This window comes from Anarrhichthys ocellatus, unplaced genomic scaffold (assembly GCF_004355925.1).
Source record: "Anarrhichthys ocellatus isolate YVR2014 unplaced genomic scaffold, GSC_Weel_1.0 scaffold30, whole genome shotgun sequence".
NCBI classification, from domain to species: Eukaryota; Metazoa; Chordata; class Actinopteri; order Perciformes; family Anarhichadidae; genus Anarrhichthys; species Anarrhichthys ocellatus.
In genome coordinates, this window is record NW_022280060.1 from 2631037 (window position 1) to 2649617 (window position 18581).

General features: G+C 44.8%; 1 protein-coding gene across 9 annotated transcripts in view; it reads right to left on the reverse strand.

The window, feature by feature from the left end:
• elavl4 (ELAV like neuron-specific RNA binding protein 4) overlaps positions 1-18581 on the reverse strand; it is a 72385-nt gene that overhangs the window by 39062 nt on the left and 14742 nt on the right. For 5 of the 9 annotated variants that reach the window (XM_031864341.1, XM_031864339.1, XM_031864338.1 and 2 more), the window contains one exon: positions 3702-3833. In XM_031864341.1, the coding sequence (XP_031720201.1) occupies positions 3702-3833 (132 nt within the window). Of the gene's footprint in view, positions 1-3701; positions 3834-16423; positions 16763-17691; positions 18541-18581 lie in introns of those variants that run through there. The other 4 variants (XM_031864342.1, XM_031864340.1, XM_031864345.1 and 1 more) reach the window with 3 other exon arrangements.

An 18581-nucleotide genomic window follows, 5' to 3' on the forward strand; every position in this document is an offset into this window, starting at 1 on the left:
TGGGTAGAATATATTGGCAAGTGGATCACTATTTAGTGGAATCACGTATTTGATGGAAGCATGTAAAGTTACACTAGCGAGAAATTACGAGCATAGACACTTGCAGCTATGCTATCTGTGGTCATGTAGAGAACGTCCAATACCATGACACAGTTTTGAGTTTGAGTTTTTTAAATGTGCGCTACAAACACGAGCTTTATTGATCTGTCCAGCGGTATACAATACGTAGAATAGCTTGCATAGATGCCGCCGTCCAGGCGAATGTGTTTGTGGTTGCTTGTAGCAACAGTTGGTAAAGAGTAGTATTAGGTGTCCTCATAAAATCCTTAAATACATTTTGAACACATACTCATAACTGTTAGATAGTACGAGCAACCACCGACACATTCGGTTAACACGGTCACTCAGCTGTTGGAATATTGATTCGAGCATGTTTTTGATGACATTGACTGTAAAAGGGTCTATACATGTAAAAGGGTGTAAACAACAAATACTAGAGACAGATAGATAGTCATGAAGACGGGAAGAGGAGTCTCCAAATGGTTCTCTGATAGCTGCAGAGGTTTGTGGGAGAGTGCAGCAACAGGGGCCCTTCAGCTAGCTATTTGACTGCTGATGCTGCTGCTGTGGCAGAGAGAACCTTGGGTTTTCATATCTGGTTTTGCAGAGCACCTCAGGATCAAAGTGTTGCAAAAACTTTGAGCTTGGTGTAAGTGTGTGAGAACAGCAAAAAAAAAAAAAAAAAAGGTGAAAGAGTGTGAGAGTCAAAAGTCGGAGGAGGGAGGTAGGTTGCACTTTGCTTTTCTACCAGAGCACTCTGATACATAATAGAAATGCTTATTCTGAGCGAACATTATTCTCCAACAGAAGCAATGCGTGAAGTGAAATTATTCATGCATTTGCATAAAAAAACATTTGTTTGATCGAATTAATAGCTTTTGTTGCATATATGTGTGAGTGTGTATGTGGGGGGGGGGAGCAGGGAGTGTCAGTGTTTTGCAAATGGAAAGAGTGGAGAACACCAAATCTAATCACTGAATGGTGGGAAGATAAAACGGAAAAAAAGAAGATGGATGCGATTCTATCTTGACTCATGCCGAACCAGACCAGGAGGCTGTAAGCAGACTGTCGACTGAATGTTTATTATCTTTTGAATGTCTTTCAGTGTCCTCTTCCACTGATAATAGATCCTGTAACACATGTTTGCAAATTACTAGAAAAAAGGCCTGTCCATTTGAGCACAAACTCACACAAAGTTGCCCTTCATAATGATGCACAAGCACTGCAATGACCTGAACATGCTGTAACCCAAATTAAGATGCAAATATTCTTTAATCTGAGTCAATCAAATTTTTAAAGTCATCGCTCAGATCTCTCCCTTTCCCCTGCTCAACCATTCAGCTCCCTGTCTATTTTTAACCATTCCTAAGTACACGCAGACAGGCTGCACTTGGAAGCAGGGCTGGTTTTAGCAAAGGAGAAAACGGCACACGAGTCGTATTTCGCTCTATTTCTGGATTATCAAAAGACTGGACCTGTGTTCTAATAATATATCTCGAAGCAGAATTAAAAAATTTCCCAGTTTGTCCGGAAATAGTTTTCAAAAAACCATTTTAGACATTTACAATGCGTTTAATCACTTTACTTTTATCTATCTACCTGCGTGTAGTGGTAAGAAGGGACGATGATTGAGGAAAAGCGGGCATACAAATAACTCTTTAGTTACCAAATAACACTCTTATTAATACTAATATCAATATAATAAAACAGTGACGTCACCACCATCAAAATGTTGACTGAGAAAAGTCAAATGGTGTGCAGTTCATTTTTATGTGACGATCAGAGCAGTTTAAAAAAACTGGTCTTTATCCAAGTAGAATTTGGAATACCTATACCAAAAATGCCATGCATCTTAGAGGGGCCATCTTTTCTCTGACTTTAGAAGGATCTTATAAAGGGCTGCGTTTCTAATTATCTAGTGCTCTTCTTTTCCTCCATCGAAGTGTTTAGGAGCAACAGCAACAATGTCAGTCCTTCCATCCTCTCATTTTACACACACACACACACACACACACTGTGTGGCATAGGCAAAGAGTGGAAAAGCCCATACTCAAACACACACACTCACACGCACGCATACACTTACATGCACAGAGAACAATGGCCCAAATCCACAGCAGAAAACAGACAGGGAGATGTCTAAAAGCTCTCAAGATGAGAGCTGCATGCAAATTGTTCTTTTGACAGTATCCTTTCCTACTCACTCACCGCTCTACCACAACAGAGACACAGAGACAGACTGAGAAAGACAGAGGGGGGAGAGGGAGAGGAAGGAGAGAATAGCATCTAGCCATAACAGAGTTGATTGGAGAGGGCCTTATTAAATCTGTTTACGTTCCCTGCTGCGTTCCATTCTGTCAGTGAGACTTTCAACTCCATGGGACATTTTCTGAGGAGTTTTTCCACCAAAATGGCTGCCTCTAATTAACAGGGACCTGCCGAGTCCCAGTGGCCAATTATATTCCTCTCCTTGTCCCTGCCCACCAGCATTTGTGCTGCTCGGCAGTCCACTTCATGTTGGTTGTGAACACTCGGTTGCCCCTGCTCTCCCACTGAGGAGCCGAGTGTGGACAGAGCTCACTGTCCTGCTGATTTGGTACAACACACAGCCCTCTCAAGATCTCAGCCTCGAGATACAGCTTCTTCTACTCACGATGTAATTCTACACATGCAGGAGGCAGAGCCAGCACCGGGCTTCTAGCTAGTATAAGTAATACATGGTCAGTGTGCAGTTGTTGAACACATAACATGGAAACAGTAAATGCTTACTGTTTTCATTGGTGTATAAATCTCCTGAAACGACCGTTGTGCTTTCTTGTTTTTATGTTACCCGAAGGCCTCCGTGGTTCCTCAACATGCTTGTGACGTGACATGCTTGTGACATGAGCCGCAGAGGGCAAAACCGTGGTACCGCCAGCTGCCGCCTGACTTCAGTTCCTCCTAAAGAAGTGTTATTTAGGTAAGGATGGCCTCTGAGCAAGGCGAACAGCGCCGTCAAGGTTTTGCACACTGAGGCCCAGAGTCTTGGAGAGGGAGGAGTGAGCGGAGGGGTTTTCAGTTGTTTGCACTCTGCAGCCACACAGCTAGGTGCCACCAAATCTGACAGCACTGTCCCTTTAAGAATGACAAAGTGATTTGGCTTGAATCAAACAATGCTGAAGCTACAGTTGCTATAAAGCAAAGTGCATGGGGGGACAGATTAATTTTTAATGAGTGCTGGAGTGCGCAATACAGGAGAAAGGGGGCAACAAAGGACAAATTATACCAGTGAGCAACTTGAGTGTCTGCAAGGGAGTAAAGACCCATTAGAAATGCCCACGGTTGCAGCATGTTTTAATGAAAGCTAAACAGCACAATTAATTTGAAAGGATGTAGTAAAAATACTACAAAATATGAACATATTAATACATATAAATTGAGAAATAAGCATTTTATTTATTGGTGTTCTCATATAAATACAATGGATGAACACGTCAGCAGCTGAATATTGCTTCTCACTCATCTCTGCACTACTTCTTCCACCCTTGCAACCCTCGGTCGTCTCTCCATCAATCCCTGCTCCAGTTCCAACTGTCTCAGTCAGCAGCATCCCCAACCAGTGCGTATTTATGTAAACACAGTACAATATCGGATCATATTACCTCATGGGTGCGTAAAATGGCTGGGCCATCCATTTGTCTCCTTACCATCTTTGGCTGTGTCAGCAATCCCTTCTCTGCCCAGCCCTGGAGCTGTGGGAGCTCTGCCTGACGCCACTGTGTCTCTGTCGACCCCTATGGAGCAGAGCACAAGGGAGGGAGGGACGCACCGTCAACATCGTACGCTCACTTTACAGGGTTAGGGATGTGGTGGGATTTGGGGTGTGACAGGGAAAATGGCGGCTCACTAGAAAATCACAGCTACACCTTTAACGGTCCACCAGTCAAACTAAAACAAAGACGGGCGGCTCGGGATTGGTTTGGTTAGTGTGACTGCTGAGATGAGTGAGTGCTTTGTCTTTGGGGGAAGAATCGGGGTGATGGTGTAGATTTGGAAAAACCGCATGACTCAAATTGTTGAAAGATTTCTTCATGCTGAAAAATGGAATATGCTGAGATAGAAATGGGGATAAAGCTATTATTCCTCCATCTTTTTCAGTCAGTTTTAGTCATTTGAGAATTGATTGAATATAATTGCATGTGTGTGTTGGAGCTGGCAGATTGGTGTGGTGACTGCAATGACCTTGGCAGAGTTTATAATGAGGGTTTCCCTCATGCTCTCTGTGGGTAAACAAGCCTGTGGTTGAAGAGACAGAAATGCCACAAATGAGCAGGAAGTCTGTTCACTAGCTCTCCATAGCAGGGGGCTTAAATGCCTGCAGCTATCTATGGATGCTACAAGCAGCCAATTTAGCAGGAGAGGAGGACGAGAGGAGGGATGACCTCTGCCTTCATTTACTCCTGCAGCGAGATGAAGAGAGGGAGCGAGGGATCAGATGGGAGGGGGAAGAAAAGGCAAGGGCTGAGTAATGGGGAAGACACTTCCAATACTTAAAAGAAAGAGGGAGACAGAGGTGGGGGAGTAGAGAAAGAGGCTGTACATGTTCTGTTGTCAATGTGTCTTGTAAACTTGTGCAGAAATGCATAATGGAGGTCTAAATGAGAGTGAACTGTCAGCTTGAAAGGGAAAAAGAGGATGCAGAGGGGCATGGAGGTCAGGAGAGAAAAGAGGACAGGGAATATCATTTCTGCTAGCTGACAGGTGATGGTGAATATTGGGATATTTTGGGGATGATCCTAGAGAAACATCAAGTTGAGCCAGCTTTGTTTTAGTCTGGTGGGGGCATACGGGTAACTGTTGAATAAAGGTTGTGTAAAATATACCAAACACTTTCTACTGTGTGAATCAGACTGGGACAAATTGGTGAAAGGCATACGGTTTTGTTTCAATTTCAAATCTAATATAGTATAACATACTCTAGCTGTGATAGGACAACCTCATGCAGGTGTGCCAAAGCCATTGAGGTGTATTTATAACCATCTGAAAAGAGCCAAGAGTGAAGAGCGCCAGGGGTGGCTACACCCCTGAGGCTAAGGTGCCCAAGCTATAAGCCACCACATACAGTATGGTGGACCAACATTCATCTCATTAAGAGGACAACACACTGTATAGCATGCTGTTAAATGTAAAGTCGAAAAAAGCTACCCTGAAAGAAGAAAATGTTAGGCAGAGGTGAAACATCAAAAGCATTTCTTCGCCCATTCTGCAGAGCCGTCATTCTATGTCGCGGCGGTGGAAGGGAATGGTGTGCCGCAGACAGTGCAGTGTAATCGCAGCATGTACAAATGTGGTGATAAAAATGTAAGAAGCAGCGAGCAGATGTACGAGTCTCCATTTCAACAGTCAGCATATAGTGCAAGAGAGCATAATGTCGGAAAAGAAGGGAATATAACATTTCTCAGAAGTGCGTTTAAGTCTCTGCTCTACTCAGTGCTCAATACTCAATGCTCAACCATTCAATAAAACAAACACAGTCTGAGGCGTAACACACACACATACACACACACACACACAATTTCATCTTTATTCATTTTCTCGCCGTCCTCGCATTTATCACATGAGCACACACACACATGCGTCTTCTGATAAAATCTCAAATAACACTGGAAGAAGGGTGCAATGCAATTACATTCACCAACCATTGAGATGAAAAACCGCTCATGGATACATTTTCAATTATTCAGGGAATACATTTCAGTCGGTGCTCAGATGCTGGGAGAACGTATTATATAATCGATACACTCTATAACGCCATTAATATTTGATGCCACAAAAGTGCTTCCTGTCTCCTTGGGCTCTCGGCCAATGGTGTCTAGGTACTGCAGTCCAATGGGACGAGCCGTATCCGCCTTCAGCAAGAAAGGGGAGTAAACATTTGTTTTCCTCTTAACAGTCGAAAATACCAAAGGCACAAGCAGCTTTCTTTTTAGATGTACTGTATATGAATCCATTTTTACAAGTCTTTCTTTTACGCTATACACACAAAGATGATCTCTGTCTCTCCTCCTCAGTCGTATGTCACTGACGGCACAAGCTAAAAATGTAAACTACCAAGGAGTTTATGTGTTCCTTTCCTGTCCTGTTCACCTTCGTCACTCCTCTGCTGCGTTCACACTGTAAAACCAGCACTTTATATTGCTGGCCTGGCGCAGGCTTCCCTGCCCCTTCTCTTACAGAGCTTAGACAATCAATTTAACCTGACTTGGCCAGGATAGATGGAGGCTGGAGAGACTGTGGAGTAGACAGTATGCTGCAGGATCTCTCCACTGATAGACACACTGCCTGGCAGCTACAAAATGGAGCCAGCATGCAACCATCTGACTTGGTAGACTGCGCCTCACCATCTTGCTTCAGATATTTTTAGTGATTTCCTTATGCCCCGTGCGTCTTATCTTCATTATTTTTATTCCACATTATTTGGCTTGTTAAAATGAGAAAATAGGATGACAGATAGAAAACATCACTGAATTCAAATGTATTGTCCGATGAGACACGTGAATGCAACATATTATGCAGACAATTTGTGCCATGTGTCTCTTTCTCGCTACCATTAAACAGCCACACCTCATGCTGCTAAACTCAGACTGAAACTCCCGCTCTTTCCCCAAAAGTGATACTGAATTGGAGTTCCTATCAAACTGACTGAGACACAAAGAGATTAATACGACTTTACTAGCTCAGCTTCGCGGTCAGTCGAGCTCCCTGTAATGCTCTCTGCGCAATCGATTTTTTGTTTTTCTCTCTCCTCTCCCTTTCTTCCTGGCCGTCTCTCTCTCTCGTTCTCTCTTTCTCTCTCGCCATCTCTCCACCTCCAACAGCATCTTCCGAGCTCTGAAATGTCCTGCAGGTCAGACGGATGCTGGGCCGGATCAATCAGGGAAAGTAATCTGGGACGTCTCATGCGCGCAAGCACACACACGCAGAGACACATTACAGATACTCAACGACACACACAGACACACAGACACACACACACACCCCTCCCCTGTTGCACTCTGGCCTGCCTGCCTCCAGTCTCATCGATCTGCATCTACTTTACCAAATGGATTCTTCTCTTCTTCTATCCTCCTGCACCTCTTTTCTCTCTGTGTGACTCGGAATAATAAATGTTCCAGACCACGCCAGACGTGTATGTAAGCAATTTTTCATTTAACTTTGGCTTGACTCCCTTATTCTCTTCTTTCTCGTTTGTGATGTTTCAGTCTTCCAGTGATATCGATTGCAGCTTTCCCACACACTCCCTCACTGTCCCTGGGTAATCGGCACAAACTTGCGTAAGTTCAGAGGTCAGGAGATGACAGGATACAGCCAATTGCCGAAGGGCATGTCAGACAGCATCTATATAATAACCTCAAGATTTATATTTCCCAATCGTAGGAGGATTCTTTTGGCAAAGATTCTTATTTTGAAGTATTAATTATCTGATGTATTGCTCCGCTAGTTTCGCTTCTTTCTGAAGGCTTAAGAATCTGGCACAACAGGATTTTGCACATTTTGCATTTCAATGTTGATAACCGAAGTGATGTAACTTGTTCCACTCTATTCACATTATTTCCCTTAATTATCTTTAGTTAAAACACTTTTCTCAAAAAAGTGATTCATGCTGCATTGTGTGCAGTCAAAAGACAGACCCTCCTTCAAGGACAATGACCTGCAGTGCTCCATATATACACAGTCACATTCTCTCTCTCACTCACACACACACACACACACACACACACACACACACACACTCCTCCTTTGCTCAGCCAAACTGTAGGCGGAACTAGAGCCATTTGTCCACTGGCTGAATCCCAGCTCTGCACCAACGCATGCAGAAAATTGGTGAGCATCTTGACTCTGGAGATGACACTTCAATTTGTGCAGCTCCAGTGACTGGGGCTCTGCAGTTCCTCCTATGTGGGGGTGTGAGATCAGCTGGACACCTGCCTAGCTGTTTGGCTGAAGCCTGGAGCACAGGGACCAGGCCTTGGAATTGAAGGCCTGGCCTTGCCTGTCAACCCAAGTCCCTGTCCCTGAGTCCCAGCCCTAACCTGGCCTCCCCGGTCCTCATCACAGTTCCCCTAGTTTCACTCGGGTGCCAGGAGCAGTCCCTCGTTTGATGCCCCATGACCCCTATTTCTCTATCTAATCCTCAGCTGCAAGTGAACGCAGCAACATCATTCCAACAGCAACCTTCCCTTGAACAGCATCAAATCCCCATCAACAGCTTGCCAGCCTTTGTGCCGGATCTAGCTGCCGCAGCCAGCATCTCTGCTCCCAGCTCAGTCAAATCAGCAAGATGTCTCCGCTGTGCATCGCTGTCTGTCCTGCTGTAATCCCTGGGTGTGACGGATGGGAGTGATCACCGTCGAAGCCCTTAGCTAGGACATTTTGGTGGATTAAAGAGGCTAAATCATCGTCTCATCCCCTACATTGGATTTTATCCTAATTAAACATCATTAATGTACTTAAAGGTTTAGTGGAGATGATATCTATCTAACATAAGGCCTATTCAGTAAGTATTAATCTTATTTCTGTGGATGGAAGGCATGCACAAGACGTATCGTGAGTAAGAGAAAAGGGGTAAAAACGAAGCGGGAGAGACGGGAAGAACCCTGCCAATAGACCCTTTTCGTGCCGAGATCATGATTACATCACGGTGTTAGCTGGAAGTGAGACAAAGGAAAGACTAGAGGCAAACACAGACCACCACAAAGTAGCAAGCTTAAGTTCCACATTGAAAATGTCATCTTGCTGTGTTGCGCATACCGTTTGAGAGGACTGTGATTGACTGTGATTCGAGGCTCTAGCGAGCTACAATATCAACAAAGAGTTTTAGAGATGGAGAGAAAATGTTGCTAATAGGCAAAATTATTAGAGAGGTGGAGAGAGTGTTTAATAGTTTAGCCTTCTGCTAACCATGAGTATTTGGCAAACTATTAGCAAGATTTTCTCTCCATCTCTGAAGGGTGTGACTAGAAGGTAGCCCACAAGTTGCGAAACTCTTGCGAGATAGTTGAGGTTAGACATTGTTTTCGCACGTTTTTGGAACTTGTAGGTAACCATCTGAACACTACCATCTTTGAAACCCAATATTTTTGGGTTGCTTTGCAGTTTAGGCAGCTGTTGCCAATACCGGAATAGCACCTTTTTCTGCAGGATTGTTATAGGCATCTAAAGATGTATACACCCTCAGTTTCTCTTTACTGTGCACGCTTGGTTTCTGTATCGGTGTGTAAATGTCTGGTTATTGATGCAGGGTGTAGGGGTCAGCCAATCTGGTCCTGTTGTTTAATGTTAACTTTCTCAAGTAACACTCGAGGCCCCAGAGTGTGAGTGAGTGTACATGTTCAGAGAAACTCTAATTTTCTTTAGCCATAACTAGAATTAGCACCTTGCTGTTATATGCCTCTGACAACCAGTGAAGTTGTAGTTTACATCCTTGTCCGTCAAAAAAAAACAGAGAAGGGGGTCTACATGCTGCATCCTTTTTCTCTTTCTGTCTTCCTTTGTCATAACACAGAGATCATGTTTGCCATGATTGTGTTCATATCTAACCTAGTTACTTTAACTCTCAATAAAGTGACACTGCAACCGAGTCTACAGCACTGCGATGGCAGAAACCTGCAACATTTCCAGATTTCATTCCAGGGAATAGCTTGTGTTTCCATGCAGTGCTCATTTCCGTGGTGAGCTGAAGTTGCTTTTAGCTGGGCTGGGACAGAGGATGGAGGACGCAGGAACAGGCCGAGAGGCACGGGGAGCGAGCGGGCTGATCCATCTGAGTCAGCACCGTGTGTCATGAGCGAGGACACCACCTCCACAAGTAGCTGGCAGGTGACTGCGGCCACGCACCTGTGCAGGCAACCAGCCATTTTAGTGAAGCTGTCTCCTATCTTTAGCAAAATACACTAAAATACACCAGCACGTACGTAAACAAACATATGCAAACACGCACAAATGCACACAGATTCAGACTCAACAACCCAACTACACATCGTTACTGTGCCCACCTGCATGTAGCAGGTCAGAAATAAGCAATTCAGCAGTGTCGTGCAACTGTAACCTACTAGAAATTACATTACTCGCTTGCTCCAGCCTACAGATGCTTGTTTTAGGTATAAAAAAAAGGCCTTAAAGAACAAGATAACTGGCTAAAGCAACTTCCCCAAAGGACGCCTCAAAGAATATTCTCCTTGAGCACCTGAATAAGAACTTGTAAACTCCTTTGACTGAACTCAGTACTTCTCTATAATTCACAGTAGGAGTTTCTAATTAAAACTGCGTTTGAGGCTGGAAGTGGTGATATTGGCTTTGTGGAACAGGTATTTAAAAAGCTATAAGCAGCCTGGAGGTATACGATAAGAACAAAACCCACAGCACAGCACTTACACCGAGAACAAGAGAGAGAGAGAGAGGAACACTGGCCCGGCTACTAAGCAGAGGCACAGCTCTTCCTAATCGAATCACTGTCCCCCCCCCATCAGCTGCATCTCAGACACGGCCTGCTTGTGAGTGTGTGTGTGTGTGTGTGCGTGTGCCTTGCAGCAAAGGCATAGAGCTAAATCACATAGACATAGACCGACCATTATACTCGAGAATTCATCCCACAGCATTTTGTACTGTGTGAGGGTGTGGCTGCGTGTATGTCAGTGTGTGTGTGTGTGTGTGTGTGTGTGTGTGTGTGCCTCGCTAATCTGGTTATTGATTCAGCTCTGAACCGGAGCTCATGTAATCAAATAGCTGCAAGGGAGAAGGACAGCCGTCCGTCATCTGTCTTAATGAGTGAACAGTTTGATGGAGTCAATGAATAACTCGAAACTACATGTAGATGTTGAGGAGGGTTACTACGTCCCCGATAGACAGACGAGCTAAAATATTCATATCTGTCCTCTGGCAAATCTCTTGGCAACCTTCCTCCTATGCTGAGCGGCATCGTGAAATATCTAATTATTTCATCCGTATTTTCATTTCTTGGTCTTTGGTATAGTTATAAGCTCAGTGTCATTTGAATCATTCAGCTACATCAATCAACCCGTAAGACGGATTGCTTCATGCTTTTTTTTTTTTTTTAATATGCTGTAAGTGCAATAGCTAAACTATTTCAGTCACTTTCCAAATGCTATAAAGTTGCTTTGTACTAGTCATTACACAATCAATTTGGAGTTTGACTTGAGAAATTATAGTGAGCCCATCTTTTGTGAAAATCTAATCTCAGTATACCGTGATGTGAAAGTGGTGCAATTTAGAGATGGCTCCTGCTGCAGCAGGAAGACAGGAGAGGAGACACAAAAGCCTAAATGTATACCGGCACAGCTGACAGACGAGGCCCGCCGGCACACCAGCTAAACCATTAAGTGTGGCGTGCATTCAAACGAGCAGATTAATCCCCCCTACCGCCGTACAGTGCGGAGTAATTGAAAATGCCCACAGGAGACTCTCCTTGCACGTATACTGTAGCATGTGGGCAACATATAGAAGGCGGCGGCTGATTGCCATGGAAAATTTCTGCAACTGCGTTCTTAGTGTGACAGCGTGTGCCGGAGAAGCCGTGCAACCAGGAGATAGCGCACATCTCTCATTTTCTCGCTCCCTTTCTGACTTTTTCTCTCTCTGCCTCCCGATATCTACTTGACAGATGCTGTTCATGCTTGCTGCTGACTTTTATCGGTCTTGATAAGCATCATATGTAACATTCCCTCCATTTCCCCCCTAGTTATACTGTGTAGGAAGGACAGCGTTCCTGTCGATTTGAAGGGAATATGCATTGACTGCGAGAATCCATATTCCTGTTGGGAAAAACACCTCTATTATCAGAATTACTATCTCAAACTAAGGCCTGATAAGTGCCAGTGGATGTAGCTGGTTGGCTACCTCTGGTGTCACGTGTGCTACGTCAAAAAGGCAAACCAAACCTATGACTGACAAGTTGTATCGACCTCGCCTGCATTTTCTCTTATTAATTCACCAGGTTCCTTTTGAGATGAAGGCTGTCAGCTGCAGTATTATGATCTTTACGTGCAGTGGCCCTGATTTTTATGAGTCATTGACCACAACTGACTTGCAGATGGACCTTCTACCGCCCCTCTCCTCCCGCTGTGGGATTTCCAAGTGTCTTGGTATACTGCACAGAGCCGAGATGCTGTGTTTGTAGGCCCTAATGTGTCTATTACCATCCACAATGGTGCCATTTTGTAGCATGTTGAGTTGCATGTACGATCTATAATTCATCTGGCTACAGAAATGCATAAATGTTTAATATGTCAGAGGCGGCGAGGATTGTCGAAAGCATGACCTTGAAACGTCCTTTAAACATCACACAGCAACAGCGCTGGGCCCAGTTAAGCTGGCAAAGCCAAACAGGCAACGTGCACACACACACACACACACAGCCTGCCACTGCTTTCTGTTCTCTTTCTTTCCTGGGATGCAAAATGCAGATGAGATGAGTCAGCCGCTTGTGCCCCATCGCAGGAGAAACTGCCACTCAAATCCAAACATCTGTATGAATACCAAAACACACACGGTACAGTGGAGAGAGAGAGAGAGAGAGAGAGGTAAAGTAGCTAAGAAAGCCAGTGTTCCTCTCTCCTTCTGTATCTTTGACTGAACAAAGAGCTATATACACATGAATACCTCTTTCCTCCCACTGTATTTTCCGTCGGGATATTTTTTTCTGAAAAGCAGCGATGCACAACAAGGGCTCGGTCCTGTGTTTGCTAGTGGGCTGAGGCGCTAACACTCCCCAGCTGATTATGTGTCTGTCTGTAGCAGTTTGAGCGGCTGCCAAAGGAATTAGGTCTAGTATTTGTGAATGCTGCTCCCCTCACAGCAGAATGCCTTGCCATGCCTCTCAGATTTCCAGCTTTCTGAAAAGCGAGGGAAAAAAGACACATTTTAAATAAATGAAGGAAATCGCTGCGGAAGCCTATTAAATTTTCAACGGGACCGTTTTGTGAGTCTTCATGTGTGTTTAGGCTTCACACAAAAGGAATATTTAAAAACCAAAGCGTGCTAATTGGGACAGAGATTGTTACAGCAGCTTCTTATTCAAACAGGCTTTTGGCTCATTAACTGCTTCCATCGAGCTTTTGTTTAAAGGAAAGTGGAAAAGACATTTAAAGACAATAAGATATTTTTGCGATATTCATACAGACATTGTACCACCAAAATACTGAGACTGCATAATGCACTCGCTCAAAATAAGCAATGTCCGCTACGATTTTTAGTCTATTTACACACAAATCAAATCTTAATTTACCTAAAGCTAGAGGGGACATGTACAGTATGATGCACACACACACACACACACACACACACACACACACACTAAACATGTAATGTATGTCTTCCCACAAGCATATTAATTAACAACTACATACATCTACACAAACACACAATGTGACCATTTTACCATTTATTATTATGGACGTTAGGGTGCAGTGCAAACTCTGAATGTAAAAAAACTGATCAAACATTAATGGCAGCACAACCCCGACTATACACACGTAACACGAAGCATAAGAATGCTAAAGGCCGTCACTTTAGCGACTGTTTACCTCTTTTCCCTCGACAAAGTCTATTTCATGAAAGTCCATTTTAAGACATTCTTACACTACACGCCGTGGAACTATGCACGACCAGCCACAAGCAGCAAGTCAACCCACAACATGCATTTTTAACCTCCATCACAATAGATCTTTTTTTCTCTGCTGCTCAGTAAAACCACACATCAAATGAGCCATTAAACCATTTAGAAAACTCCTTCTACAGTCAAATAAGCGCACTGGGCCCGAGAGAACAGCGTGAAGGAAGTAAAAACAAAATGCTTCGATTTTATTTTTCTGTGATGAAGATCTCAACAGAGTGCTAGTCAGGGTGGTCTGTCTCCGTTCGTTAGCTGTTAGTTCGTCGCGAGAGACGGCGAATGGTGAAGGAATTACAGTGTTTTGAGCAATTTATTTAACAGAAGCTAAATGTTATAAGATTAATGTGAGTGAGAAACAAGAAGAAAAGAGCAACTTAGTGTCAGGTTTAGCTTAAATTCCTCTGTCACGCTAACACTAGGAATTTATATTTCTACTAGAATCATCCAAAACAGTTAAAGGCCTGTTCGTCTACATACGTGGTGACACACCCACCTACAGAAATATTCTAAAGAGGTAATGTTTGAGCATCGGAACACAGGAGGGATGATTACGAGCCAATCGGTCCCGTGTCAGAACCACTTCCTCCTCCTCTCTCTCTGGGACTCTATTTGCTTGGTGTTTAATCAGGCTCCAGTTAACCATGTCACTCTGCATCTGGACACACGTCAGTCGGATGCACACACACACACACACACACACTCACTCACTCACACGCAAACTCACAGAACCGATAACACAGACATACACAACCCATCACAGGCTATCACGTAATTAAACTGATAAAGTAGCATTTCTTTTATTGTCCTGTTACTTTCAATATATATTCGGTCGCTCGTCATCCATCGTTTCTCACGCGAATCGTCTTCATTGTCCCTCAGACCTATAATCACCCCAGGAATGCACATCCAAGCACCTATCCTTATCTGGTGTTTCTCTGATCTCCAATTACATGTACTGTAAATCACTACACACACTCGCTCGGTGCACTGTCGCTAATAAATTCCTCACACACCCCTCATTAGCATTGATGTGTAACCTTGGAGCTCATGGTGTTCTGCCTGAGGGTCTTAGAGCCACTCTATGTTTGTGTGTATCTCTGTGTGTGTGTGTGTGTGTGTGTGTGTGTGTGTGTGTGAGGAATGATAGCCTGTCCCCCACTGGCTCCCATCAGGAGGTTTTATGGTGCAATCTCATACACAATCTAATACTGATGGACTTTTTACTTTTTTCCCCCACTCCTTCTCCTTCTCATTCTCCCTTTGTGTCCATTCCCTCCATCCTCTCTACACAATACTACCACCACAATCTGTGTATACGGTATAAACAATGAACACTCTTTCTCTGCGTTCACGCCCGCCTTTTCACATTGTCAGTCATGTGTTCCTGCTATAGGCCCCTCCATCTATGCACGTACACAAGGCTGCTAGCCTAGGGAGACGACGGCACACCAGCGAGCGTCACTAGCCGAGTCACCAAACAGGGGAGTCGCCTTCGTTTCAATTAGCATTTTGATTGCATCTAATGGAAAGAAGCCAACGCGCAAACAATCAAACATTTACTTGCCGACAGCATGAATAATGTCCACTGTTCTTTGTGCAAACACACAAGTGAGCCAGTCCACTCTGTGGATGGCAAGATTTTGAAAACAGAAGGATGCATTGAGAATGCAAAAATAATTGTATTGACTCTATAGTGGTGGCGCAGTATCGGCAATTAAATTAAACTCTGTCTTATATGACAGGTGAAGACGACAAGAGGACAAAATATGGCCGCTAGTTTTGTTAGTCAACCTCTCTTGGATGAATGGATAAAAGGATCCAAAGTTAAAGTCTCATGAAGCTGATAACTTATAGGTCATTATGATTTCTCTCACGTCGACACTCCTGTGCGAAACGCAAAATTGAGAATACACAGTCCTATTCGCACACACTCACATGAGCGTTTCAAAACTTAGCAGCACGCACAGCATTACAATCTATTGCAATCCAGGCGTGCGTCCAACACACCTACTCCATCTTTCTCCAGCTCTGGCACAACTTATGGACAACGCAAACTCACACTGTGCACACACAAGCAGCATGACGGATAACATGTCTACTCATATAATTAACAAGGACTACTTTGCATACATGAATACAAAATGCACAAAAGTCCAGTTTCCCCTCCCACCTCACAGTACATTCAGCATCGATAATGGTCATTCTGTTTCTCTGCTGCAGCACTATACGCAGGTAAATATCTCAGAGTGGTGCAAAGGCAGGAGAAGGGGGGGGGGGGACACCTACAGCCCTGGCTTCAAGATAAAATGGGTGCTGTTCCCCGATTTAACCCTTCCCTCCCTCCGCTCCTCTCCCCATCCCTGCTTACCTCTACTCCTGCCTCCACACCTCTTCTATGAGCATGATAACTGGCTCCGTCCCTCCATCTGTCCCCCTCCGTTTCTCATCCTGCCCACAAACCTCGTCAGTCTAACCCCCTGCTGCATCCCTCTTCCCTGTATGAAGGAACTTAACATTCTGCACAAACAGAGAGTTTTACGGTATCACTGCGCTGAAAGAGTCTTACGTACTGACTGTGAGTGATAGTATTTCTACAACCGGCTCGAGCCACCGTAGGCTGCCCGAAATGAAAACAATGGTTAACAATGTACAGCGGAGTATAGTGGCAGGCTGCCTGCAGCCTTCTCTCCTTACCATCTTAAACCCATTCCACTCCATTTGGGAGACGCCAGCCGTGGTCTCTCTCTCTCTCTCTCTCTCTCTCTCTCTCCCTCTCTCTATTTCCTCACACAACAGCTACAGCAACGCCTCAGCAAAGAAAAATCCCCTACTCTCTTTCTCTTTCTCTCCTCTGATACCGTCTCCTTATTTTCCTCACTATGCCTCTCTTCCAGATTTCTGCTGGAGTCTTAGCGGCGAGCAGGGAGCAGCATACTAGAGGCGCACGGAGCAAGCATCCGCCTTCTTCCACAGATGCTGAGAGGAGAATGGTGTGCCTGGATGAGAGAGTGCTGGGCTGCAGCAAGGCTCCCTCCCCTCCCCTCCCCACAGCCACCCGCCCAGTCGCCTGCTCCGCTGGAAGGTCAGAGCCCGCCCCGTGCGCCCCCCCCCCCCGCCTCCCTTTCACAGTCTGTGATTGGCGTCTTGGCTTGCCTGTCAGCCCCTCGGTCTCACCTCCCCCTCCCCTCGGTGTTAACACCTTCGCTCTCCGGCTGGCTCTGAGCCCTCGCCGGCACACGCCAGCCTCAGCCCGGTTTGGCAGAGAAAAGGCTTTTTGAATCCCAGCAAAGCAATCAATCGCTGCTGAGGTCTGTGCTTGAGTGAGCCGGGCAGGGCAGAGCTCTGGGGGAGTGATTGCAGCCTCCGGCGTTATGCTAGGCCTAATAGGATGCCTGCGCAGCCCTGTGTATATAAATTATCCATTACTGGGTGCATGTTAAAATCCTTCGCACATTTACATGTGTACAGCCCATCTCATTCTCGTCTCTTTTCCTTTACACAGAAAACGCACACATACACGCATACTCACAGAGCTGATCACAGCCTTTGTCAATGATAATGATCTTTAAGGAATTCTAGAGGATATTATTCAGTCTGTGAATACTATACTACTACATCGTTTAAAATTAAAAAGCACAGAATTTGACGAAAAACAAAATTGTCTCCTATGTTGATAACTCATATTTGTTGGGGTTTAAATAAGATATGAGAATGGATGCACACACACACACACACACACACACCTGTCCGTACAGGTGTAGCCTAAGAACGCGATCTGGTTTAGTCTTTTTAAATCGTATGTAAATCGATAGGCTACGTCTGGTGTAAGCAAAACAAATGTGTACGCGCTACCTGCCTGCCTGCTGCGGTACCAACATTAAAGCCCGAATGGTTGCAGAATATAACGGAACAAACATCTGTACGATGTAAAGGCTGTAGGCTACTCTACAATATCTACTCACCATGACCATTCTTGTGTCAGGCTGTTGGTGTTACGGACGGTAACGGTAGTCTCGGGCGGACAAAGTGTAAAAGCCGGTGAAGTCGGCGAGAAGACTCGGATGGAGGAGCGGCAGCGGGAGGATGAATGAACCGACGTGCCGGTGTAGTGAGTCTAACGGAGCCAAAAACTAAACGGAGCGAACCCGTGGGTGTGGAGGACCTGCAAGCCCTGTCCCGTGCAAGGGGGGGAAACACTCGCGCTGCGAAAGAACCAACAAAAATATAGGATACCAGAGTCCACTCAAAGGAAAAGATAGAGAGAAAAGAACCCTCTACCTTTTCCCCAAAAAGCCATTTATGGATCGTCCAGTCACCTCGCGCGCGGTCTCCCATTGGCTGGGGAGGTGCCGACGGGGCGGTGCGCTCGTGGATGCGAGCGAAGGAGGCAGGCTCGTGTGGTCCCCCAAGCATCATGCTAAAGCAGTTAAGGTGACTTATTGTTCGTGACTGCACATAACTATCCCTCACCTGTTAATAATTATGCATACAGTCAGTCTACGCTTTCACTCCTGCACGTTGTTTGTAACCGCCTCCATCTCTGTCTCTTTGTCTCGATGTCAAACAGCTTGCATTGTATATGCATCTGCATTGTTGCTGCAGTGTTTGAGTTTGTGATCCCTGTTGTTAGACATGGGTCTGTGCTTCTCAGCCAGGGGTGCTGAAGTCACGCTGCCCAAAAATGTTCTTGTTAAAGCAGTCTCCGCTCTTAGAAATTTGCTAACTGTAGCATGCACCATATGTAGCAACGCCCAAAACATAGGGTGTTTTAAGGAGTAATTATACACAATTTAATAATATGATGTCATCAAATTACTCCTAATTACTCTGACGATTATAATCATTACTATAT